General features: G+C 46.4%; 2 protein-coding genes across 2 annotated transcripts; one reads left to right on the forward strand and one right to left on the reverse strand.

The window, feature by feature from the left end:
- Positions 1-343: 343 nt before the first annotated feature.
- Positions 344-2,245, forward strand: LOC122003609 (L-ascorbate oxidase homolog). Its single transcript, XM_042558696.1, has 3 exons — positions 344-657; positions 740-1,855; positions 1,945-2,245. Exons 1-3 carry the CDS (start codon positions 377-379, stop codon positions 2,243-2,245), a joined length of 1,698 nt encoding a protein of 565 aa, XP_042414630.1. The 5' UTR covers positions 344-376.
- Positions 2,246-2,670: 425 nt separating this feature from the next.
- LOC122005430 (cytochrome P450 714B3-like) lies at positions 2,671-5,565 on the reverse strand. The gene is made up of 5 exons (XM_042560462.1): positions 5,088-5,565; positions 4,200-4,426; positions 3,872-4,119; positions 3,421-3,796; positions 2,671-3,221 (listed from the first exon to the last, which is right to left on the reverse strand). The coding sequence occupies exons 1-5, from the start codon at positions 5,386-5,388 to the stop codon at positions 2,760-2,762; spliced, it is 1,614 nt and encodes a 537-aa protein (XP_042416396.1). The 5' UTR covers positions 5,389-5,565; the 3' UTR covers positions 2,671-2,759.
- Between the last annotated feature and the right edge of the window lie 20,927 nt (positions 5,566-26,492).

Consider the following 26,492-nt stretch of genomic DNA (forward strand, 5'->3'; position numbering starts at 1 on the left):
TATACATTTCTCGATGTACCCTAGTGGCCAATGAAAACCCCTAATCCTGGCTTTTTCTTTTTTTAATGCAATGGCTAAAATGATTTCTCTTGAAAAATCTAATTTAATAAATATCCACCATAAGATCTTTAACCAAAAAGGGGCAAAAAGCACCTTCGATGCCTATTTCTATATTTAACAAGTTTTTTTTAAAAAAAAAATAAAGGTAGAACGCGAAGGCCGGAGCAACGAGCGACCGGGAGCTTCCTTGGAAGCGGCGCTCCACCGCGTGGCCGTCTAAAACAACCTCCTCCCTTCGCTTCACCTATAAACACACATCACATTCTCCTTCCTCCTCGTTCCATTCCAACACAACACCGGCAACAAACAGAGAACAATGGAACAAATCTTAGCCATGACGAAGCCGTCGCCGTCGGCGACCGCTCTCCTTGCGTGCATTTGTCTTCTCGCCTTCATCTCGCCGGCAGTGCACGCCGAGGATCCTTATCTCTTCTTCACCTGGAAGATCACCTACGGCACGCTGTCTCCTCTCGGTGTCCCCCAACAAGTCATCCTCATCAACGATCAGTTCCCCGGCCCCAACATCAACTCCTCCAGCAACAACAACGTCGTCATCAACGTCTTCAATAACATCGACGAGCCCTTCCTCTTCACATGGTTCGTTGTCTGAATCACTTAGCCGTTTTTCTAATTGATCAAAATTGAATTTTGTTTGTATTGATTTATGTGATTGGATCAGGAATGGCATCCAGCAGAGGAAGAATTCATGGCAAGATGGCATGCCGGGAACCAACTGCCCCATCCCTCCGGGCAAGAACTTCACGTATCATTTTCAAGTGAAGGATCAAATCGGGAGTTTCTTCTACTTCCCCTCCACCGGTATGCAACGGGCCGTCGGCGGCTTCGGCGGCCTCCGTATCAACAGCCGCCTCCTCATCCCCGTCCCCTTTGACCCCCCTGCTGACGACTACACCGTACTCATCGGCGACTGGTACACCAAGAGCCACAAGGTGATGGCTTCCACCCTCGATGCCGGCCAGAACATCGGCAACCCCAACGGCGTCCTCATCAACGGGAAGACCGGCAAGGACGCTTCCGGCAAGGACGACCAGCCAATGTTCACCATGGAGGCCGGCAAGACGTACCGGTACCGCATCTGCAACGTGGGACTCAAGCTGGCGCTCAACTTCCGGATTCAGAGCCACGTCATGAAGCTGGTGGAGATGGACGGATCGCACACGGTGCAGAACGACTACGATTCTCTCGACGTCCACGTCGGCCAGTGCCTCTCTGTTCTCGTCACCGCAGACAAGACCCCCGGCGACTATTACATGGCCACCTCCGCCCGCTTCACCAAGTACTCCCGCAACGCCACCGGCATCATCCGTTACGCCGGCTCCACCACCCCGCCGTCGTCGGATATCCCGGCGGCCCCCATCGGCTGGGCCTGGTCCCTCAATCAGTGGCGCTCCTTCCGGTGGAACCTCACGGCCAGCGCTGCCCGCCCCAACCCCCAGGGTTCTTACCACTACGGCGGCATCAACATCACGCGCACCATCAAGCTCCTCAGCTCCGTCGGGCTCGTCGACGGCAAGCGCCGCTACGCGATTAACGGCGTGTCGCATGACAATCCCACCACCCCTCTCAAGCTCGCCGAGTATTTCGAAATCGCCGATAAGGTGTTCCAGTACAACATCATCTCCGACGACCCGGCGCCGGAAGCGATGAACGCCATCAAGATCGCGCCTAACGTCATTAAGGCCACCTTTAGAGACTACATCGAGATCATCCTCCAGAATCCGGAGAGGAGCATCCAGTGCTACCATTTGGATGGCTACTCCTTCTTCCCCCTCGGGTAACTAATTGATCACACAAATCGATAAATCAATCTCTGCAAATTCCTATTCTCCTCTTACTCTGTTCCTTTCCTTTGGGGCTCGGCAGAATGGGACACGGGAAGTGGAATCCGGCGAGACGGAGCACGTACAACCTTCTGGACACTGTGAGCCGGCACACGATTCAGGTGTACCCGAGGTCATGGACGGCAATCGCGCTGACGTTCGACAACGCCGGGGTTTGGAACCTGCGGTCGGAGATGTGGGAAAGGCACTACCTCGGGCAGCAGGTCTACGTGAGCGTGTTGTCTCCGGTGAGGTCGCTGAGGGATGAGTACAACATGCCGGATAACGCGTTGCTCTGCGGCGCTGTAGTCGGATTGCCCTTGCCACCGCCGTATGTGATCTAATGGAGACGTTAAATAATTGCTCTGAGCAAGCAACTGAAAACGGCGATTGGATTTGAACGATATGAGTTGTACGATACTTGCGACGGATTATGATGCATGCTATTATAATTCACTTTTCCTTTCAAATTAATTAATGTAATTCTTTTTTGAGTCGATCGTTTCATGTAATATTTTTTAATGCTACATTTGAACCTTTAATTTGGAAATAAATTAAACTTAAGTTCATCATTCATTGTGTTGGATTATGGTTTTTGTTTAGTTTTTTTTCTACTTTAGCTTAAAGCCACTTCATAATAGTATATTAACATTATGTGATTGTTCATCGAGGATGGACAGGTGACTAATACTAGTCAAGTTCTTGCTCTCCCCATTCACTAGTCAACTTTACGTTATCACCTTTTCCACCGTTAACACGGAAGTGATTATTAATTGCAAGCAAAGTTTAAATATGGAAGCTAATTCCTAATCATATTAATCAATAATTAATGACCGAGATAGATGGACGAGCTCCAAATTATTTAGTACCGGAGTCAACGTGCGCTTTTTTGACCAGCAGCTTCACTCCGTACTCGGGCTCCACGATCAGCCTCATGCAAGGTGAGTGGCAATACGCCGGCGAGAGATCGAAGGCAAACTCGAGAAGGAGAAGCGAGAGAACGACCTTGAGCTCGGCCATGGCGAAGTTTTGGCCGAGGCAGGTGCGCGGACCTGCGCCGAAGGGCAGGTAGGTGTGCGGCAGGCGGCGGCTGGTGGGGGTGGAGGAGGAGGAGCCGCCGCGGGCGAATCGGCCGGGGTCGAAGCGGTGGGGATCGGGGCCCCAGGTGGCGACGCCGTGGTGGAGGACGGAGACAGGGACGTAGATGTTGACGCCGGCGGGGACGCGGACGCCGGCGAGGTTAACGTCCCTGAGCGCCTCCCGGGCCACGAACGCGCCGGGAGGGTACAGCCTCAGCGTCTCCTGGATCACCATCGTCAACTGCGATTCGATTAAATTAATTAATGTCGAGATAATTAATAAATATATAATTCTTGTATTATTTTTTAGAATTTTATTATGTTTATTTTATCTTCATATTATATAAATATCGTACGATTTATCAACTATAAGGGGCATGTGAAAATAAAATAAAGATGAGGGTGCAAAACTAAAATTCTTTCGTATACGGTATACGTACTATCTTCATCTTCTGCAGCGCATTCGCGTCCAGCGACCGGCCACCGCGGCCGCAGACCTCCACCGCCTCGGTGCGCGCCCGGGCTTGCCACTCAGGGTGCAACGCCAGAAGCATGAGGCACCAACTGGCAGCCACCGCCGTCGTTTCATGGCCGGCGAAATATATATTCTTGCAGTTGTCCACCACGAACCGATCGGAGAAATCGAGGCTCTCGCTCGCACTTCGAAGGATGGCCTGCAGAAGGTTCCTCTGCGTAAGCCTCCTCGGCTCTCCTCCTCCGCCCTCCTCCTCCTCCTCCTTCACTGCCCTCAAGATCAGAGCGTTCACCTCTCTGTTCAGACTCTGCACCTCCCGCGCTCGCTTCGTCGGTATGCATCTGTCAGATCAACAATATCTCGCATTGATCCTTCGATTTTGAAACCAAATAACATCAATTAAAGAACAAGAAGACCTTAATCCAGTGATTTCGGCAAAAAGATTGGGTGTTGCGACGGCGTTCTGCAGAGCTCTTAGTTTCTGAAAAATCTCTTTCCCCCTCGCGTAATTGCTCCCAAAACATGTCCTCGAGATCACATCCGCAGAGTAGCGTCTCAAATCCTCATCAATATTTATCTCCGCAGTTCCCCCCGCGAGATCAACTCTCTCTTGCCAAGACCTCAGCAATGGAGTTGCCGAGTCCACCATCAACTCCACCATCCCCTGCATGCAGCATCGGAGCTGCTCAGTCAGTCAAGATATCATGCACGAAAGAGTCGATTAAGAATTACGTACAGCTATACCTTGACTTTGTCAGAGAAGAACTCCGGAGCAATGATCTTTCTTTGGCGAGACCAAGACTCGCCGTTGGATTTCAGAATGCCTTGACCGAACAGAGGCTCATGTGTCTTCTTCAAGTAAGTGGCCTTCCCCAAATCGGAGGAAGAACAGAGGCTGATCTCCTTCACCACATCAGGGTGGCTCACGTGTAATGCAACAACGTTGCCCATTGAATACGAAAACACTGGACCTGCATGGTTATTCAATTTGACAGCAATTACCCTTTTTGTTCTTGGGTTAATTAATGCCCGGTCACCTACACGTATCCTTTTCAATATATTCCCAAGAATCTCCTCTCCTTCCTCATCGACTTTCTACAATAATAATAATAATAAAAAACTCCTCCTACTAGTCTACTGCCTCTCCCTTTTGCTGTTCAACTGGGAAGAGATAAAGGATGGAAGCTAAGCCAAGCCATCAACTTTGGTCCTACTTTTGAACTCCCATTCTCTTTCGTCCACACTGAAGAAACGTTCGATAAGGGACGCTAACAAAATGCCTTTCTCGCCAATTGTAAGACCTATCCAAATTTGATTCTAAACTGGAAGAACAGGTAGCATTAATTCTTATCCCCACACCCTCTCTCTCTCTCTCTCTCTCTCTCTCTCTCTCTCTCTCTTCACATCATCAACTACGAACTAAAGACAGTGACAATGAATTCAGACTTTTGATCTTGCATTCCAACTCTTGGCTACATTATTTTTAAGGATATAATGTTCATTTCAGCTCTGTTCTTCTCGAAAAATGCTTTTAACTTGGGAGTAATTCAATGCATGCATATATTAGTAATATTCTGTAAAGGAAGAAAGGATTGAAAGATTAAAGCATGTAGTGAATTGATTGTTTCATACCGTAAACTTTCCTCCAATGCTCGAAGTAGGGAAATACCAAAGGAGTGTAGTCATGCTTGATTTCAGCAGTTTCTCCTCCTCCTCGACCTCTTCTGCCTTTGGCCTCCGCGACAAGCCTCTTCATCTCGAGCGAGTTCCCGAACGGGAACGAAGGAGGCGGGCCTTCCACGCCCTGATGCCTCAGCCTCCGGCGGATGGCCTGCGGTCGGATCCAGGCCTTGTAGTAGAAGTAGAAGGCCAGGCTGCAAGCTCCGGCCATGCACAGGGTGAGAAAGAACTGCAGTGTACTACTCATCTCCATGTCAATTGCTACCTGTCGCTTCCTTTTTCACTCAACGTACGAGATGGGGTGTCATAGAGGTAGTAGCTGCATGGGAACAGAAAAAGAAGAAGGAATCCATGTTAGATCATAGGATAAGGGGCATATTGCTTCTCTTCACAATAAAGTGAACGGACCATTTGTAGATTGCACTCTAAATCTCTCATCGTCCCTTCCAATCTGAACTTTAATTAATGGAAAGTTTCAAGTTTAAAAACATTAATTCTGATAATAATTCTAAAGTAATTCGGCTGCTCCATTTTTTATCATCTCTTGGGGCACTCGCGGTGATGGACCACCGCAGGACCATCTTTCTAGTACCATATATGACTCTCACTGGAATTCATGGACTGCTCTGATTGGAGGTTTTTGTCTGCTCAATTAGTCAGTATTAGCAGATTAAGCACTGATGGATTAAGACTGGCTTTGTCAGGATGCAGGGAGGAATCTTGTGTGGGATTACGCTGCGGTCACTGCAAATCTAAATGAGACGAGCAAGTAGTACTTGGAGAGCAGAGGGACATAAATGAGGGGGGCAGTACAATGGTGGAAGGGTGCTGCCATCGAACACTTTGGCCTCATTACAGATCATTCATGAGCCAACACATGGGCACATGTGTTATTTACCTTCCTCAGTCATTGCTTGGAGCTTGGAGGAGTTGTCAATGTCACAAACAGTTCTCCTTTACCCTTCCTCTTGACCAGAGCACTCGTGATGTAGAATCTTGCTTCCTGTTGCTGCTGGTTCACTTCTTTGTAAGTTTATGAATCGATAACTTACTGATGTAGATATGGCTGGCATTTGCCTTTTGTGTGCTTCTCCTGTTGAGTGATTGATGATCGAGCAACTCATACCGATCGACTATCCCATCACTGTTGAGTTGCTATTAGATTGGTTGATCCATGGGTTCAAGAAGAAAGGGTGGAGACTGTTTGGGTGTTGATGTTTGTGGATTTAAATTATTAGAATGCTTCTCTTGGTCTGTTCCATCCATGGCTTAAAAAATGGAATGAGACAATTGCACAGAAGCTTGGAGAAGCCAGCAACAAATGCACTGTATCAAATTGAATTCACTGTTTCATGGGCACAGCTCAGTGCTTTTCATTTAGTTTTTTACTAAATGAATAGTTTGTTTTGATATCATGTTTCATGAATAATTTGTGCTTTGTTGCTGTGGTAATCCTTATACAGTTATACTCATAGCGGTCTGTTGCTTTCCATCTATTTTTCATATCCACTTAGTATCATTTCAACCCAAAAGTATAAGAAAAAGAGTTAATTCTCTGTTCTGAATATTTTTAAAATGAACATCTCTTGTGTTTCTTTGGCATCCTTTCAATGGATTGCATCATTATTTTTCAGATAATTGTTTCTTTTTTCTTATAGACTTGTGATTCTGATAACTTGTCAATCATAGCTGACTATTTACAAATAGTGATCCTTCCTAATTTTGGAAATATAATGATTGCAATGCTGATATATTTAATAGCTGGTATGACACTTTTACAGCTTTTTATATTATTAATCACTCAATTGTGTTCTGTGTGTGGCATCCAATTCAATCTAACAAAATCATTAGTTAAAAAATGATAAAGGTTAGATAAAGCATCATTTGCCCACTTCATATCCTTCAAAAATTACATGCATCAGTCTGTTTAGAAATTGTGTAATTATTTAATACATAGATTGATACGCATTAATACCTTCTCTGTGCCTTAGATCCTTATAAAACTAAAGATGAGCCCTTAGTCAAAATTTATCTGTTGTTCTAAATGTTCTGGATCTCATTATACCATGTATGAATTAAATGTCCTCGTAATCAAGCTATTTTGCCTATATTGTTGACCATAAAGTATGAATTGAATGTCCTCCTTTCATTTATATGGAAAACAATTTATTTTCATTCATGTTATGGTTAAGACTTAAAGCCATGAATCAGAAATATTAATGATGTATTTTACATCCAAAAGAAGCTAATTAGCTATGTACATACATTTCTATACCAAGTGTAACTACATTCCATCTTCACCAATTTTGCTATCCTTTTTCTTGTCAATGTTCCTTTAATTGCTCATATTAGGGAGATTGTAGCATAAATAGATGAGTAGTTGAATTCTGAAACCTATAGGAATTTTGAAGATGGTGTCTGTAAGGTAATTTATACATGTAAACTTGTATCTTAATCCTATTGCTTTCAGTATCCACAAGCACTGTTTCTTGTCTTCTTATATCATCATCTATTGTTGTTTCTGAAAAAGCATATTATCATTTCTGTATTGATTCTTGCAATAGGGTAGAGAGATTGCTCGGTTTTGTCTCCAATACAATCTTCATCGACAGCATCATGATTTATGATTATTTCATAAGAAAAGAATTTTGATGTTTCTGAATGGAACTTAATTTTACTTGAAGTAGAAGGAAGCATCCTTTAGCTATTGAATCAGGGCAGAGAAGAAGTGCAAGATTGATGGCCCTTGAAGAGTTAAAGAATGAAAAGATGGTGCATGCGATGGCATCAATGGATCCTTTCGATAAACAAAGTTCAAGAAAGAGAGGAAAAAGAAAGAAGAACGACAGAGAAGAAGATTATGAGGTTGTTTTCCTGATAATTTTTCCTCTTTCAAAAAAAGAGGCAGGAAAAAAATGCAAGCATGTAAATGATGTAGCTTTCATTTTTCAGGAAAAACTTGCACAAGTAGCTGATCTGAGCAACAATGGTAAAATTGCTTAAGGTCCAACATGATTATTTTTCTTTTGACAATGAATGATCAGTTTATGATTGTTTGATGAAGCTATCATAACAGGTAATTCTCTGAGCAGTTCATCTGTGATTCAAAAGCAGACTGACCAAATTATTGAGTATATTCTTGACATGCTGGAACTGTGGGTCAAACAAAATCACAGCACTATATTTTGATAATTTTGTTGTCACTGTCATCTTTTATGGATTTGTGTTCAATCATGACAATTTGGTTTTGCCACAGAAAAGATACAAGGGAGTTGTTCTCCATGCCTGATGAGTTCCAAGTCCTTCATCTCTGAATTTAATTGCATTTACCTTTTGTGGATCAATCAAGTTATGATTCTCCCTGCAGACTACTGATTTCTCTGAGAGGGTGAGCAAGCCTGGTGATTTTGCAACACTAAGGCAAAAACACAAAGATGGAATGTACATGACTTTGGAGCAATTTGAGGTTCATCTCTGCAACTTTTAACTCGGGACAATTCTCTTTATCTTGAATAATGTTTCCTTTTTTAGTTGATTAATCCATTGCAGAGTGATGTCTACATAGTGTTCGACAAGGCAATCACTTCAAACTCAACAGATTCTATTCCTTACAAAGAGGTGATAAACATTGTCAAACTAACTCTTTCTTCATACATCTTGACAAAAAAGAATAATTATTGAAAGCAATAGAGATACGAAAACAATCCATATGATGCATCAATTACAATATTTAGCGATCATCTATCTTTAAAGCAATATTGAATACTGAAATTGATACAACGGCAAACCGAATGCTGACCTGAGTCCATAGCTAATACCACTATATCTCTTACATGCTGCCAGAGTTCCTATAAGCGCAGAATGATTTTCTACAAGAGTGAGCAGCAATCTGTATATTATTCTCAATGAAGAAGAGAGGAGGAAGATGAAGAAGCTCTATTGAAATCAAGATTCAAGATATCAAATAAACGAGTCCCTTCCCTTATATATCTTGGCCCATCGTATAGGGAACATCCATATAATAACCCATAACCCATTAACAACCCATTATTGTTAATGAATGGTTAACAGATCTACACATTGAATCGACATCCAATAATATAACCCCCTTCATGCTTAATGCATTAGATCACTTAATTGGGATTTAGATCCTTAATGGCATAATTATTGTGTATTGTTGTTAATCAAGTGTTAGCCCATCAAATAAAGATTAAATCCTATATGATTCGGCGGTAAGAATGGGGGATCCACTTCCTGAAGGGTCTCAGCTTGAGGACAGATGGAGGGCTGACTAAGCGGTTAATGGCCGCGCCGAGCAGCTGAGTAGGTCCGAGCGGAACCAAAGATAACCCAGCCATGGACTTGGGTTTTCGACGCCAAGGCGGGAAGACTGAATGGCCGAGCGGGTGTCCGCCCGGCTGGGACCGAGGGCCGAGCGGGTGGTCCGCTCGTCCAGGATAAGGGCGAGGATGCAAAGATTAGCCGAGCGGCCTATTCGTTCGGCTCGGGATATGGGATGTCAGCAGAGGCGTGTCTGATGATTAGGCCGTACACAAGTTTGCACGAGGGACGATCTCGCCGTCACATCATGGAGAGGTTAACATAGTAGCGGTATGACCTTATGGACGTCTTTCTGACAGACCCATACCTGGGCATGGTCCTTCTGACAGACCCATACCTGGGCATGGTTGAAAGCAGGTGATTGCTTTGATTGGCGCGCCCAGGCTCCTTTGAGAGGTCTATATAAGGTCTCCATTTCTTCACCGGAGGTACGAAAGTCTTCATTCTGCAGCCACCTTCTTCCTCTATTTCCTCGCCTAACTTGAGCGTCGGAGGGTCGTCGCCGGGACCCCCCCCCCCCCCCGGCTCGGTTTTGTTGCAGGTTCACCGGAGCACTCGAGGATCCAGCAAGAAGCGCCATACCCCCAGCTTCCGTTGACTCCTGGTTCGGACAGGATCAATTTGGCGCCGTCTGTGGGAACACTCCTGCATCCGACTGGAAACAATGGATGAGGCTGGACGACAACACACGGTGGCGCTTTCGACGGAAGAACTCGAAGCTCTGGTCGAGATAAGGGCCGGCAAACTTGTGGAGCAAAAACAGAAAGCAGCAGCCGAGCGGCCGGAGCAACAAGCAACATCTGCGTCGGGTGGCCGAGCAGAAGCACCTCAAGCCACCGTTGCATTCCATCGGGCCTTATTTCGCACCCCTGAAGCCGTACCAGCTCGAAGAGATAGAGGATCTTCTTCAGACGAAATGCCAAGGCGAGATGACAGAAAAGGGAAAGCTCCCCGGGCGGACTCATCTCCCGAGCTGATCAATCGCCAATTCTCGGAGGCTATTCTACAAGACCCTCTACCCAAGCACTACGTGCCTCCGACGATCGGCGAGTACAACGGAACAACGGACCCGGATGATCATCTGGGTAAGTTTGATAACACAGCTATGCTCCATCAATATACAGATGGCGTAAAGTGCCGAGTCTTTCTTACCACTCTTTCTGGATCGGCTCAACGGTGGTTTCGGAGGCTGCCGGACGGATACATCACAAGCTTCAAGGACTTCCGAACGGCATTCCTCCACCACTTCGCCAGCAGTCGGCGTTATCAGAAGACAAGTGTCAGCTTGTTCGCCATGAAACAGGAAGCCCGCGAATCTCTCCGAGCCTACATTCAGCGATTCAACACTGTGGCCATGGACATTCCAACAACCACCTCGGAGACCATGATGAATGCCTTCACACAAGGTCTAGTGGATGGGGATTTTTTCCGATCACTCATTCGGAAACCGCCCCGAGATTATGATCATATGCTATACCGAGCCAATGAATACATCAACGTGGAGGAAGCGCAAGCGGCCAGGAAAAAAGAAATACCAATCGAACGGGCTCCTCCTGCCGAGCGGAGACCCTTCGCCGCTCATCAACCGCCGAAAGGACCAAGGGCTGAAGCAATCCGCTCCCCTCGTATGAGGTCCCAAGTGCAAGAAGTAGCTGTCGCTCGGAGCAAGCCCAAGAAGAAATGGACCCCTATGTTCTGCTCCTTCCACCGGACGGATACGCACAACACGAGGGATTGTCGAAGTCTTCCCTTTGTGGCTAATCCCGTTCCCAGGAATGCCGAACGACGGTCTCCTTTCATCGACAGGAGACAAAGGACCCATGAAGCCGACCGGACCCGCACCGAGAGACGACATCAACAGACGCCCGATCGGCACCGCTCTCCAAGACAGGAGAGTCGTCGAGCGTCCAGAGAACGGTCCCGACCGTCCACTCGGGAAGAGGAAAATAGGAGCAATACTTCTCGGGGCGAGATCAACGTTATTGCTGGTGGGCCGACCGGCGGAGACTCCAATCGAGCCAGAAAGGCGGGTGTCCGGCAGCTCCAGATCCACGCAGTCGTTGCAGCCAAGAGCGGGCAAGTGGACCGGAAATCACTTTCGGGCCTGGGGACTTAGAAGGAGTTGAAGTGCCCCACGACGACGCTCTGCTCGTTAAAGCGGTAATAGCAAATTATACTATTCACCGCATATTTGTTGACGCAGGGAGCTCGGTCAACATTATATTCAAGAAGGCGTTCGATCAGCTGCAAATTGATCGAGCTGAGTTGCTGCCCATGACAACGCCGCTCTATGGGTTTACGGGTAACGAAGTGCAGCCGGTCGGACAGATCCGACTGGCTACCTCGCTGGGAGAAGAGCCGCTCAGGAGGACTAGGACAATAAACTTCGTGGTGGTCGACTCTCCTTCGTCCTACAACGTCATTTTGGGACGACCGGCGCTCAGCGAATTCCGAGCAGTCATCTCAACCTTCCATCAGAAGATCAAGTTCCCCGTGGAGGACAAAGTGGGAGAAGTACGGGGAGATCAGCTAGCAGCTCGGCGGTGCTATATAGAGATGATCCGAGCAGAAGCCTGTTCCGCTCGGAAGGCGCCCCGGATCGAGGTACACGCCATAACCGAGAGGCCTCCTGCTTTAATTTATGATGAAAAGGAGGAGGTTCAGATCCATCCAACCCGATCGGAGGCCACGACTTTTATCGCCTCTGATCTGGAGGAGGAGCAGAAGGCAGAGCTGATCCAATGCCTCCAACAAAATCATGATGTCTTCGTCTGGTCGACACATGAGTTGCCCGGAATCTCGCCGAGCATAGCGCAGCATGAGTTGCATGTCCGATCGGACGCTCGGCCGATAAAGCAGAGAAAAAGATATTTCAGTGCCGAGCAGAATGCCATCATCCGGGCGGAAGTAGAGAAACTTCTGGAGGCCGGCCACATACGCGAGGTGCAGTTCCCGAGCTGACTGGCTAACGTAGTATTAGTCTCCAAGCCGGGCGGCAAGTGGAGAGTCTGCATCGACTTTAGGGACTTAAACAAAGCATGCCCCAAAGATTTTTATCCCCTGCCCCGGATAGATCAGCTGGTGGACTCTACGGCCGGCTGCGAGTTAATATGTATGCTCGACGCCTACCAAGGCTATCATCAAGTGCCGCTCGCCCGTGAAGATCAAGAAAAAGTCAGCTTCGTGACTGCCGACGGCACATATTGCTATAATATGATGCCGTTCGGATTGAAGAATGTCGGGGCCACCTATCAACGCTTGATGAACAAGGTGTTCAGGGAGCAGATCGAGCGGAATCTGGAAGTCTATGTGGACGACATTCTTATCAAATCCGTCCGAGCGGCCGATCTCTTCAAGGACATAGAAGAAACCTTCCGAACGCTACGCAAATATGGAGTCAAGCTAAATCCCCAGAAGTGCCTGTTCGGAGCAAAAGGAGGGCGTTTCTTGGGGTACATAGTGACCAAGCGGGGAATCGAGGCAAATCCCAGCAAGGTGAAAGCTCTACAAGACATGCCGCCTCCCAGAAATACAAGGGAAGTGCAGCGGTTGACCGGTCGGATAACTGCTTTGTCCAGATTCATCTCCAAAACCGCCGATCGGAGCCTACCATTTTTCAAGATTCTGCGCAAGGCTACTAAGTTCCAGTGGGATGAAGAATGTGACCGAGCATTCGGAGAATTGAAAACATATCTTAACTCTCTGCCTGTACTTGCCAAGCCGATCGGGGGTGAGTCACTTTATATTTATTTGTCGTCAACTGAGCATGCTGTAGGCTCAGCACTTGTGAGGGCGAGCGGCGAAGAGCAGCCGGTGTATTTTCTGAGCCACATTTTAAAAGATGATGAATCTCGTTACACCGGGCTCGAGAAGTTGGCCTTTTCTTTGGTTCTAGCCGCTCGGCGCCTTCGACCATATTTCTTGGCTCACACCATCATTGTCCGGACGAACAGTCCACTAGGAAGAGTACTGTTGAATCCAGAAGCGTCCGGACGGCTCATCAAGTGAACGACAGAACTAAGTGAATTTGACATCCAATACCAGCCCCGCTTGGCGATCAAAGCGCAATCCTTGGCTGATTTTGTGACCGAAGTGCAAAGGCCAGAGCCGGAAGCTATGTGGAGAATATATGTGGATGGGTCTTCCACTCGGCTCGGAAGTGGGATTGGAATATTGCTGTTCTCACCTCAAGAAGAAAAGATGCACCTATCCGTCCGGCTGGATTACAATGCAACCAACAATGAAGCGGAGTATGAGGCCCTCATAGCCGGATTGCAGGCAGCACGGCATGTAGGAGCCGGTCGGGTGACACTTTATTCGGATTCGCAGTTGGCCGCTCAGCAACTTTCTGGCACCTTTGAAATCAACAGCGTTCGGCTTAGACTCTACGCTGAGGCCTTTGAAAAACTCAAAGCTACTTTCCGAGAGGTCCTTATTCGAAAGATTCCCCGAACGGAGAACCAAGCCACCGATGAGTTGGCCAAACTAGCAAGTTCTATAACGCCGGTCATTGTACCGAGGCCAATTGAACAAGTATCTTTGGTGGCACACATTGACCGGATGGAAGGCCTCATTTTTCCGGACGACTGGAGGACTCCCATCACAGAGTTTTTGCGTTCGGGTGTCACACCGGCCGATCGGGAAGAAACCCAGCTGCTCAGGAGGAGGGTCGGTCGGTTCACACTCATCGGCGATCAGCTCTACAAGAAGGCTTTCTCTCGCCCGCTGTTGAAGTGTGTGAGCTCGGAAGACTCGGCTTACATCCTCCAAGAGGTACATCAAGGATCGTGCGGAGGACATCCGGGCGGACGGTCACTAGCTAAGAAGATCCTGCTAGCTGGATATTTTTGGCCGACCTTACAAATAGACGCCGCTCGGACAGTATCTACATGCCTTTCATGCCAGAAGTATCACAACTTCTCCCACCGACCGGCAGAGGAGATGAAAGTATCAACCGTTTCATGTCCGTTCGATCAATGGGGAATGGATATTGTGGGTCCATTTCCGATGGCGACCGGGCAGAGGAAATTTTTGCTGGTGGCGGTCGATTATTTTTCCAAGTGGGTGGAGGCCGAACCACTAGCCAGGATCACCGAGCAGATGGTCAAAAAATTCATCTGGCAACACATCATCTGTAGGTTCGGTATCCCTCGCCGATTGGTTTCCGACAATGGGCGGCAATTCACAGGGAAGGTGCTAGAAGATTGGTGCAAAAGCTACGGCATCGAGCAACACTTCACGTCCGTGGCTTACCCCCAAAGCAACGGTCAAGCCGAAGTAGCCAATCGGGAAATTCTCCGTATTCTGCGCGCTCGGCTCGACCACGTGGGAGGAAGTTGGCCGGATGAAGTGCCGGGCGTTTTATGGGCCATACGAACGACTCCTAAGGAAGGAACGGGCGTCACACCTTTTCATCTGGTGTACGGCGGGGAAGCGGTCATTCCGGTTGAAGTCGGCGTCGAGTCCGTCCGGGTCCAATGTTACGATGAAGGCAACGCCGAGCGAAGGAACAAGGAGCTGGATTTGGTTGACGAGGAGCGAGCCAAGGCATCCGTTCGGCTGATGGCATACCGTCAGCGGATAAAGCAAAACTACAACCGGCGCGTCATTCCCAGATCATTCCAGGTCAGCGACCTGGTCTATAAGAAAGTCAAGTCGGTCGGCGACGTCGGCAAGCTTGAAGCTCCGTGGGCAGGTCCCTTCAAAATCAGCGAAAAGCTCCGCTCGGGCGCGTATTATTTGGAGGATGAGGACGGTCGGCAGTTAGATAGACCGTGGAGCGCGAACCACCTCCAGCCTTACCGGGCGAGGTGAAAGGTGTATCAATGTAAATCATCCTGTGTACTTTTTTCGACTGAATACTTGAAATGAAGAAATGAAGAATCAAGAGAACAAATATAAGGCATCATCAACAAGAATCGAAGGCCCTGTACCGTTCGGACGGAGGTAAATTATCCGAGCCAAAATGCTCGACGAAGCAGACCCTGAGCCGTTCAGCCAGGAGTACGTTCTCCAAGCTAGGTGAAAGGTGCGCTAAATATAAATTTATATACTTTTTGGTCGCCTATATACTTGTGATGCAGGGAGCAAAAAGATGAAAACACATTGAGCATTCTCCGCTGAACGGCGTACCGTTCGGCAGGGGCATATGGATTATTCGAGCTAAGCGCTCGAATAGCGAAGGCCCCTGAGCCGATCGGCCAGGAGGAGTATGCATTTAAATTCGTAAGCAAATGACCCGTGCCGTTCGGATGGGCATAAAGACTGTTCAAGCACGGGATAAGGTATGAAGGCCAAGGTCGCTCGACCTGGTAAGGAGTTAGCCTTGAAGGTCGACGAGCCCCGTCGTTAAAGATCGAGAGCCGCGCCGACCGGCTATAAATATCCGCGCCGTCGAGCTCCGACGGAACAGAACGAGGGACTGGCCGGCGACTATAAACGTCCGAGCGGAAGGCCGACGAGCCCCGTCGTTAAAGATCGAGAGCCGCGCCGACCGGCTATAAATATCCGCGCCGTCGAGCTCCGACGTTAAAGATCGAGAGACGAGCCGGCGTCTATAAACGTCCGAGCGGAAGGTCGACGAGCCCCGTCGTTAAAGATCGAGAGCCGCGCCGACCGGCTATAAATATCCGCGCCGTCGAGCTCCGACGTTAAAGATCGAGGGCCGCGCCGTCTATAAACGTCCGAGCGGAAGGTCGACGAGCCCGTTGTTAAAGATCGAGAGCGCCGACCGGCTATAAATATCCGCGTCGAGCTCCGGCGTTAAAGATCGAGAGACGAGCCGCGTCTATAAACGTCCGAGAAGGTCGACGAGCCCGTCGTTAAAGATCGAGAGCCGCGGCCGGCTATAAATATCCGCGCCGTCGAGCTCCGGCGTTAAAGATCGAGAGAGGCGTCTATAAACGTCCGAGCGGAAGGTCGACGAGCCCCGTCGTTAAAGATCGAGAGCCGCGCCGACCGGCTATAAATATCCGCGCCGTCGAGCTCCGACGTTAAAGACCGAGAGACGAGCCGGCGTCTATAAACGTTCGAGCGGAAGGTCGACGAGCCCCGTCGTTAAAGATCGAGAGCCGCGCCGACCGACTATAAATATCCGCGCCGTCGAGCTCCGACGTTAAAGATCGAGAGACGAGCCAGCGTCTATAAACGTCCGAGCGAAAGGTCGACGAGCCCCGTCGTTAAAGATCGAGAGCCACGCCGACCGGCTATAAATATCCGCGCCTTCGAGCTCCGACATTAAAGATCGAGAGACGAGCCGACGTCTATAAACGTCCGAGCGGAAGGTCGACGAGCCCTGTCGTTAAAGATCAAGAGCCGCGCCGACCGGCTATAAATACCCGCACCGTCGAGCTCCGACGTTAAAGATCGAGAGACGAGCCGGCGTCTATAAAGGTCCGAGCGGAAGGCCGACGAGCCCCGTCGTTAAAGATCGGGAGCCGCGCCGATCGGCTATAAATACCCGCGCCGACGAGCTCCGTCGTTAAAGATCGAGTGCCGAACCCGCGACTGTGAACTTCTTGGACGGAACTAAGGACGCCAAATAACGAGCGTTCGCAAGTACTAAATTGATTAAGGCCGATCGGCCGTCAGTTTGTCAATACTTCACATTCGCTGAACGCAAACAGTATAGCCAAGCGCTAAACGATTTTGAGGAAAACGAGCCAATCGATTAACCTGATCGGTCGTCTAGTGAGAAACACGTGGAGCCTAATTGATTCTACGAATGAGCATCAAACAGAATAAAAAGGGGCAATGAAGGGCAAACAAAATACAAGTAAAGGAACACAATTATGCCGAACGGCACGTACAAAAGTTTTACATTCGCAAAGCGGATGAAATACAGAAAGTACTTAGAAGAACTCGCCTCACTCCGGGTCCTCAAAATTAAAAAAGGCGTCCGGGATATCATCTATCATGGCCGCCAGGTCGGAGGCGGGAATGTGCATTCCCGCAGGAAGGTGGCCACCCTTGTTCAAGTACGCCATGGTGACCTTGACCGCCTCGGCGAAAGTTGAGGAGACGTTGCCGCCGAATTTTGAGCCGAACCGCTCCGAGCGGAGGTATTCTTGGCGCGTTGCTGCTAGGCGACTCGACTCTCCCTCCTTATATTGTCTGAGCACCGCCCGGGAGGCAATCAGTGAATCTTGAAGAACTTTCTGGTCCACCTCCGCTTTGGTGCGTTCAGCAGAGCGCTCATCCCGTTCGGCAGCCAGTTGGGCCTCCAACTTTTTAGATTGCTGATCTAGGGCTCGGACTTCAACTTTCATCTTATCCAGATCAGCAATCGCCCACCTCTTCCGGCTGCTGGCACGCATCATGTCCCCGTCGCGCTTCTTTACTAAGTCTTCGAGTCGAGCCACCTCTGTAGCCAGGTCGGCGGCCTTCTTCTGTTCGGCCTCGAGGGCTTGTTTCTCCCGCTCGGCCGATGGACCTCCCGACACTTGGAGTTTTTCCAGGAGATCCTCCAGCTCGGCTAGCCGATGGCTAGTGGCGATTTGCTCAGCCCAACGCTATAAAGGAAATAATAAAATCAGGAGCCAAACGGTAGCATGACACAGGAAGAAAAATGAACGTACCTGAGTGTCTTGCTGCATGTTGTTATCGCCGAGCTGCTTGGGCGTCATGAGGGCCACCTGAATCTGGGCGTCCTCGAAGAGCTTGGCGAGCGGACCCGTCAGGGTTATTTCATGAACGGGGCTTGATGGCCGATCGACAGATAATAAATATTCCTCCGAAGGAAATCGGAGGGTCGTCTTGATGGTCGGGTGGCCGGCCGGCCCTTTCTCGGCCGCAGTCGCCTGGCCCGAGGACTCCCCTATGGTTGAAGTCTCGCCCAACCGTCGTAAGCGACGACGAGTCCGCGGAGGAGAGCCAGAGTGCTGTGCGATGGGCGAGGCCACGGGGGTCCCGATCTGCGACTCCGTGCGATCGGGCGAGGCAATCTCGATCGGCGCCCGTGGTTCGCCCTCTTTGGTCGGCGGAAGGCTGGAGTCTCTTCGACGTTTCCGCCGAACTCCCAGTGGTGAATCCCCGGTCTGGGGGATTCCCAGCTCGGCTGGAGCAGAAGAAACAGGATCCGCCTCGACCTCCGTTGAAGCGGCTTGGGCAACGCATCTCTCGGGCGGTTGGGGATGAGACCCCGCTCGGCGAGTTCTTTTTTGGTGGCCGCCTCAATTTCCACGGCCTTCAATTTCAGATGATCGGTAGCCTTGGAGCGCCACATGACTTCAGCTGCAGCAGAAGAAATTAAAATCAGTTAGACAAAAAAGGTGAAAGAAGTAAAGAGTCCTTACCCATGCGGTAGGAGAGGTTGGCCCGAACGGGAGATAATCCAAAAATGTACAACACCCCCTTGAGAAGCAACTGGTCGATTTTGTATCGTTGACCGGACAACCAGTTTGCCGCATGAAGGTAGGCTGGACTGCTTCTGAATTTGCCGAGCACAGCGGTCTGCCATTTGGTTCTAAATGCTGGCCGCTCGGGAAGTCGTATGTAGAAGAAGAACTCCTTCCAGTGCTTGTTGGAGGTCGGCATATTATCAAAAAATTTGAAGCCTATTCTACTTTGGAAAATAAAAGTGCCCAACTCGGATTGTTTGGGGTAGAAAAAATAGTGGAATATATTGGGGTCGAGTGGGATACTGTGCAGCTTAAAGAGGACGACCACCCCGCTCAGCAGCCTAAAGGAATTCGACACAAGTTGGCCGAGCGGGATGCGGAAATAATTACAAACCTCTAAAATAAAGGGATGGGTAGGAAATCTAAGGCCGCCCTGGAATTGGTCTAGAAAAAAACAAACGGTGCCGATCGGAGGGTCATGGGGCCGGTCGGTCGGGTCGGCTATAACTATTTCATGGTCATCAGGAATCCCGTACGTCCAAACAAGGCGCCGAGCGCCCTCTTCATCAAATCGACTCTCCATGGTCAGATACCAAGGGCCATGAACATCAACAGCGGGTTCGGAGGAGCTTGCCATCTCGGAGAAGCAAAAAGATAGCAAGAAACCGAAGGAATGGGAACGAAAGAGGCAAAACGAGTTGGGAAGACCTTGTAAACGAAGGGAGAAGACTCACTGAGAAGGAAACGGGCGGAAAGGATCACCGGTGGGATGCTAGCCGCCGAAAAACAAGAACTGGATCGTCGGAGGCCGCAGCAGAAGAAGAGGCAGAAGGACAACGCGCAAGCAAACATGCGACGAAGGAAGGAGACGGAGGCTTTATACGGCCGAGGCCGGTCGGCCTCCGCCGTCGGATGCAGGTCACGAGAGACGAGGTCATCATCTAACCGTCCATTTCAAAGTAATAGGCGTCCCATCGTACGGATCATCACCGCCACGCAAGAAGAGCCACGTGGCGCTCTGTCACCAGGCGCAATTAATGCGCCCATACCGCGCATGCTTCGGCTTAATGAAGAGGATTTGCGTGATTTTTGAGAAGATTTAGACAAGCAAACATCCACGTTGAGCGACAAGACAACCAAAACGAAGAGCCGAGCGGCTGCATTTGGCATAAGGGCCGAACGACTCAAGGGATATTATAAGCGACGGTAAGGCGACGACCGCCCACTCGGACACATAGTCCAGTCAGTCGGACTCACTGCCTCCTTCGACTAGACTTGAAGGGAAGGCAAGTGATCCGGTGGTAAGAATGGGGGATCCATTTCCTGAAGGGTCTAAGCTTGAGGACAGATGGAGGGCTGACTAAGCGGTTAATGGCCGCGCCGAGCAGCTGAGTAGGTCCGAGCGGAACCAAAGATAACCCAGCCATGGGCTTGGGTTTCCGACGCCAAGGCGGGAAGACTGAATGGCCGAGCGGGTGTCTGCCCGGATGGGACCGAGGGCCGAGCGGGTGGTCCGCTCGTCCAGGATAAGGGCGAGGATGCAAAGATTAGCCGAGCGGCCTATTCGTTCGGCTCGGGATATGGGATGTCAGCAGAGGCGTGTCTGATGATTTGGCTGTACACAAGTTTGCACGAGGGACGATCTCGCCGTCACATCATGGAGAGGTTGACATAGTAGCGGTATGGCCTTATGGACGTCTTTCTGACAGACCCATACCTGGGCATGGTCCTTCTGACATACCCATACCTGGGCATGGTCGAAAGCAGGTGATTGCTTTGATTGGCGCGCCCAGGCTCCTTCGAGAGGTCTATATAAGGTCTCCATTTCTTCACCGGAGGTACGAAAGTCTTCATTCTGCAGCCACCTTCTTCCTCTATTTTCTCGCCTAACTTGAGCGTCGGAGGGCCGTCGCCGGGACACCTCCCCCCCCGGCTCGGTTTTGTTGCAGGTTCACCGGAGCACTCGAGGATCCAGCAAGAAGCGCCACACCCCCAGCTTCCGTTGACTCCTGGTTCGGACAGGATCACTATAATTTGTCACTGGGCTATACTTGATACCGGTATATATCACACAACTCTTTAGTTGAGATCAACATGCCAAAACTTTATGGATTAAATGCTCCTTTAAACAATTTGGTCTATTAATTTAATTAATACAAGACTAGAGAAGTCAGAATTACTATAATTATAACAAGACCCAACAGTAATCACAGTATTAATATCATTAACAACATAGATCAAATGTGGATATGTAATACAAGAATGACACAAAATGTGATATGTATGTGCTCATTCTTAATAAGTTCTCCTTATGACCCAAACCGATTCTGAATCATATTTATCGATATTTTATGTTAAACCGCAGTAGTAAATAATGATTTAACCTTTTGTCTCAAAATTGAGTCTCACATCATATTTTTAAAACCACATGCAAAACCGCAATAGTTAATTATGATGTCCATATGTAGAGAGTCAAAATCTTATACACATGTAAAAACTTTAGTACGTACAATAAACTAAAAATATGTTCATTAATATAGAGTATCACACAAAATATAGATTCCTATCACTTGGGTGGGAAGTCCTTAGTGAACGAATCCCTAACATGGAATCTGTCCTTGTTTGCTCTATCATAATTTAACCACTTTAAACTCTTTCTTTAACCTCCAAAAATTTTATTTTGATGTGTTTAGATTTCGATGAACTGCAGTTATTCTTGAAATATAATTCTACAACTTTATTATTATAGTTGATCCTTAATGGTTTATCAATGTCCCCAATAATCTGTAGACCTGTGATAAGGTTCCGCATCCATATTCCATAATTGGGAGTTTCATAGCATGCTATAATTTTGTCTCTATAATAGAAGTGGCTATTAGTGTATATTTGATATTTTTTCATGATATAACCCCTCCCCCAACATGAAGACATAACCTGAGGTGGACCTCCTGCTATTTAAACATTTAGCAAAATCGAAATCTGAATATCCAATGATCTGTGATATGTGAGCATATAATCTTTCATTCTTTGCAAATACTATATAACCCTCTTTACAGCTTTTCAATACTCTAGTACAAGGTTATTCAAATATCTGCCTAATATCCCCGCCATGTAGACAAGATCTGAATGCATACACACTTGAGCATACATCAAACTCCCTACTACTGATGTATAAGGAAATTGTTGTATTTTCTTAATATGTAAGATAAGTTTATCGCCCTTTCACATAGGTGTGTTGTCAGGAGCACAATTCTACATGTCACGAATGAGCACTTTTTCTATATGTCTTTTGTGATAGTCTAAGTGTGTACCTTGAACGATCATGAACTATTGTATGCCTAAGACAAAGGATGCATCACCAAGATCCTTCATTTCAAATTCACTAGATAGAAATGACTTGGTTTCTTGCAGCATACTCTTATCATTGTTTGCAAGCAATATATCGTCCGTATACAGAACAAGTATAATAAACTTGCTTCCACTAAATATCATATATAAACATTGATCAATTGGATTCTCTTTAAAATCGTATGAATAAACCACTTGATCAAATTTCTAGTACCATTAACGAGATATCTGTTTTAAATCATAAATGGACTTCCTTAGTTTACATATTAGGTGTTTTGAACCACCCAACTCAAAGTTCTCCGGTTGCACTATGTATATAGTTTCCTCAATGTTTCTATTGAAAAACTCAGCTTAATGTCCATTTGATGTAGTTCTAAGTCATAATGAGCTACAAGTATCATGATTACCCTAAGAGAATCTTTCATCGAAATCGACAAAAATGTCTCATTGTAATCAATATCCTCCTGAATGAATCCATTGGAGATTAGGCGTGTCTTATACTTTGTGACATTGTCATGCGAATCCCGTTTGATTTTAAATATCCATTTATAACCATCATGTTTTATACCTTCAGGCAATTCGACAAGTTCCCAAACGTCGTTGTTCTCTATAGACTTCGTCTCTTCCCTCAAGGCTTCGATCTATCTTTTTAGATGAGAGTATTGTTTGACTTCTTGAAAGGATATGAGATTATCTTCCAACCTTAGAGATATACATAATCATGAGACATCATAGATCTCCTTTCATTAATATATCTCCTTAATGACATTTGATCTTGAGGTCGTTGAGAGTCATGCTCAATCATAGGAAGGAATCCTGATAACCATCATTTTGTCAAGATATTTGATTCATATAGGCATACTTTTTGATCCTCTCATGTGTTAATTTCATATTTATATCACATTTCATGAGTTGCATGTATTTTTAGACTTAATTGTAAATTTTCTCATATTTGTGATATTTGATGCTAATATTTAAATGTTATTTTTATATGCATCAAAGGATTATGAATTCAGATCAAATTGGACCAAATTGATGCTTGAATCTGGGTTTAAACTAGGAGATAAAACTCTGGAGCAATCTGAACCTAGGGATGGCAACGGGGCAGGTCCAGGGCGAGTTGGGGATGGGTTTGGCTAATCCTAGAACTTGCCCCGCTAGAAAAAATGGACCTGAACCTGGACCCGCCTCGCCTAATTTTTCAACCTGCCCTGCCTGACCCCACTCAAAACCCGATGAGTCCATAGCGGGTTGGACCCACCAACCCGCTAAGCTTAAAAACATACAAAATAAGTTATTATTTTTGTATATTTGATATTATAATATATATATATATATATATATAGAGAGAGAGAGAGAGAGAGGGAATTGATATCTTGCGCGCCCGCACAGTGCGCCACTGTGCGCGCGCAGGATATCAATTGGATTTTTTTTTTTAATATTTTAAATAAAAAAAATCAATTAAAAAAATAAACATTTTCTTATATAAATCTCTAATATATTAATATATCCCCTCAACATATTACAATACTCAATAAATACTTAAATTTATTTTATTTTAATTTCTTTTTTAAACTAAACACTATAATCTAATTGGGAAACCTAAACCCTAGAGGTAAAATCTAAAAAAAAAATAGCTTTGATACTATAACCCAAAGCCTGAACCCTAAAGGTAAAATCTAAAAACAATAGCTTTAATACTATAACCCAAAGCCTGAACCCTAGAGGTAAAATCTAAAAAAAAATAGCTTTAATACTATAACCCAAAGCTTGAACCCTAAATTGCTTTGATACTATAACCCAAAGCCTGAACCCTAGAGGTAAAATCTTAAAAAAAATAGCTTTGATATTATAACCCAAAACCTGAACCCTAGAAATAAAATTAAAAAAAATATTTTAATTATTTTTTTAATTCAAAAATTAATTATAAAAAAAAAATAACAAAACACAGACATTTTTAATTAAAAAAATAATATTTCTTTATATAAGTAGCTAATACGTTAAGATGTCCCCTTAACATATTACAATACTCCATAAATACTTAAATTTATTTCATTTTTAATTTTTTTTAACTAAATATTATAATCCAATTAGAAAATCTAAACCCAAGAGGTAAAATCTTAAAAAAAAAATAACTGAAAAATTATATCCCAATTAGGATGCCTGAACCCTACTAATAAAATCTTAAAAAATATATTTTATTTATTTTTTTAATCAAAATTAATATATTTTATTTACTTTTTTAATCAAAATTAAAACAAAAAAACAAAAAAATAAAAAAACAAAAAAATCATGATATGTCGCGCAGTATATCAAAATCGTATATATATATATACGGGGCGGGTTCGGAGTGAGTTCATTGAAACCTGTAACCCACTTTAAACTCGCTTCTAAACTCGGTAAACAGGTTTAGACCCATCCCGTAATCCGTTTGACCGGGTTTAAACCCACCTCTAACAAGAGGGGTTTAATACGGGGTCAGGTTTAAACTCGACTCATTGTCATCCCTATCTAGACCATTCAATCAAAATTTGAGGAGATCTGAGCCATTCACCATGATCTAGTCCATCTAAGTCAAAGAGGAAGTAGATCATCACCGTTGATTTAGATCTGAGCCCTTTGGATCAAATCTCACCATTAGATCGATCTGGAAGAATCACGAACGTCCATTTAGATCTGCATCAATTTCAAAAGGAATGGGAAGCTATAGTATCGGGGGTCGCGAATTTGACGAAGCATAGTAACTAGGCATGGGAGAGAAGAAGATCACTGATCTACATCGACGCCGACCACCAGAGCTCCACCTCTCTTCATCCACCTAGTCCAGCGGATCTTCCTCATCCATCCTCATCTCCACTTTCATTTCAAGCTCCGCCCATTTCATCTTCATCTCCACCTTCCTCTCAGCGCAAAATAGAGATCGAGACGCCTGTTGGAGGATCGGTGGCCGGCTAGAAGGGAGGTTAGATAGACGGCACCCCCAATAATTCGCTTCCTACGTATTTATTAGTACGCAAACGGAAATACAATAATACAAATACAAATACATAAGCTAAAGACAAAGAAGAAATGCAAACTAATATATGTCGATGTAACGTGGTTCGGGATTAGGGCTCCTACTCCACGGCTATCCGTAAGATGGACGATCCATATCCGTCGGTGGATTAGCCCCCGGTAAACTCCAACTATTTCAAGCTCCTTATGGGTGGAGAAACCTCACCACAACTCCCCAAGACCTCTTGGATTACACAAGCACTTGAGAACTCTTGTGACTATTAATTAGGCTTTAACCAATTCTAATTTCGTCACCTTGGTCAGTCATCCCAAGCTCCTTCTTATAGAGCTTGGAAGAAAATAGCCCTGTTGTTTTACCGTTACCAGTCGACTGGTCCTTGTACCAGTCGACTGGTGCCAACCCAACGATTCTCTACCAGTCGACTGGTGCCATGTACCAGTTGACTGATCCCAGCCATTTCAAGCATAGAAGCTCTTTGTGCTCTCCCCCAGTCGACTGATCCCAACACCAATCGGCTGGTACAACTCTAAACCTAGGGTTCCATTTCCCGAGTGCATTTCTCTCGCACTCGGACCTTCACAAATCATTTGACTCTTCTTCTTCGCAGCTTTGACTTCTTGCCTTCAAGCTTACTTCCTTTGGCTCTCGTACATCGGATGCATCTAAGCCCGCGGCTCGTCCCAATGTCATCCTTCGTGTATGCCTCGAAGTGCGCTTCCCTCGACTCTTGTCCTTGCCGCCTTGTCCACGGTCCCTTGGATACTCCATCCTTCACCAGACCCGAAGCCATCAAGCTGAGTCGTATGTGTATCCTACAAACCTGCACACTGACATACATATATCAAATAACGAGGGTAACCCTAACTTAAACTCTTTACCCAAATACCAAAACACATGGTCATACAGACCATTGAAATTGCTCCAACAATGCCATCTTCTTCCATCCATCGACACCATCACTGACGCTCGATCTACTATTGAAGGTTAAGGGATTTTCCTTCCTATCCATCTTCATCGAAGTTCCAGACCTCATCTTCCTCATACCCAGCAATCAATCTCTGCTAAACCTAGTTATCTTCTTGAATCCAATCCGATTTGAACGTGGGATGCCCTAGCTCAGGTTGTAAGCATTTTACATCCCTAGATTCATTCTTGTTAACTGTAAATCTCCTTCCATGTGATGGATTACTGGTTTGATTTCTTAAGCATTTCGTTATGGTAGTTTGATTAGGGCATCTCCAACGGTAAGAAAGGTTTTTAGGTTTTTATGTGACTCCCACCAAAATTGAAAAAAGCGATGAAGAAGCTGATTCG

This window comes from Zingiber officinale, chromosome 7B (genome assembly GCF_018446385.1).
Source record: "Zingiber officinale cultivar Zhangliang chromosome 7B, Zo_v1.1, whole genome shotgun sequence".
NCBI classification, from domain to species: Eukaryota; Viridiplantae; Streptophyta; class Magnoliopsida; order Zingiberales; family Zingiberaceae; genus Zingiber; species Zingiber officinale.

Coding starts and splice junctions, on each gene's coding strand:
- LOC122003609 (XM_042558696.1), top strand. CDS start 377: ATGGAACAAATCTTAGCCATGACGAAGCCGTCGCCGTCGGCGACCGCT. Junction 658..739: donor GAGCCCTTCCTCTTCACATG/GTTCGTTGTCTG, acceptor TGATTGGATCAG/GAATGGCATCCAGCAGAGGA. Junction 1,856..1,944: donor TACTCCTTCTTCCCCCTCGG/GTAACTAATTGA, acceptor GGGGCTCGGCAG/AATGGGACACGGGAAGTGGA.
- LOC122005430 (XM_042560462.1), bottom strand. CDS start 5,388: ATGGAGATGAGTAGTACACTGCAGTTCTTTCTCACCCTGTGCATGGCC. Junction 4,120..4,199: donor TCTTCTCTGACAAAGTCAAG/GTATAGCTGTAC, acceptor TGCTGCATGCAG/GGGATGGTGGAGTTGATGGT. Junction 3,222..3,420: donor CGCTGCAGAAGATGAAGATA/GTACGTATACCG, acceptor ATCGAATCGCAG/TTGACGATGGTGATCCAGGA.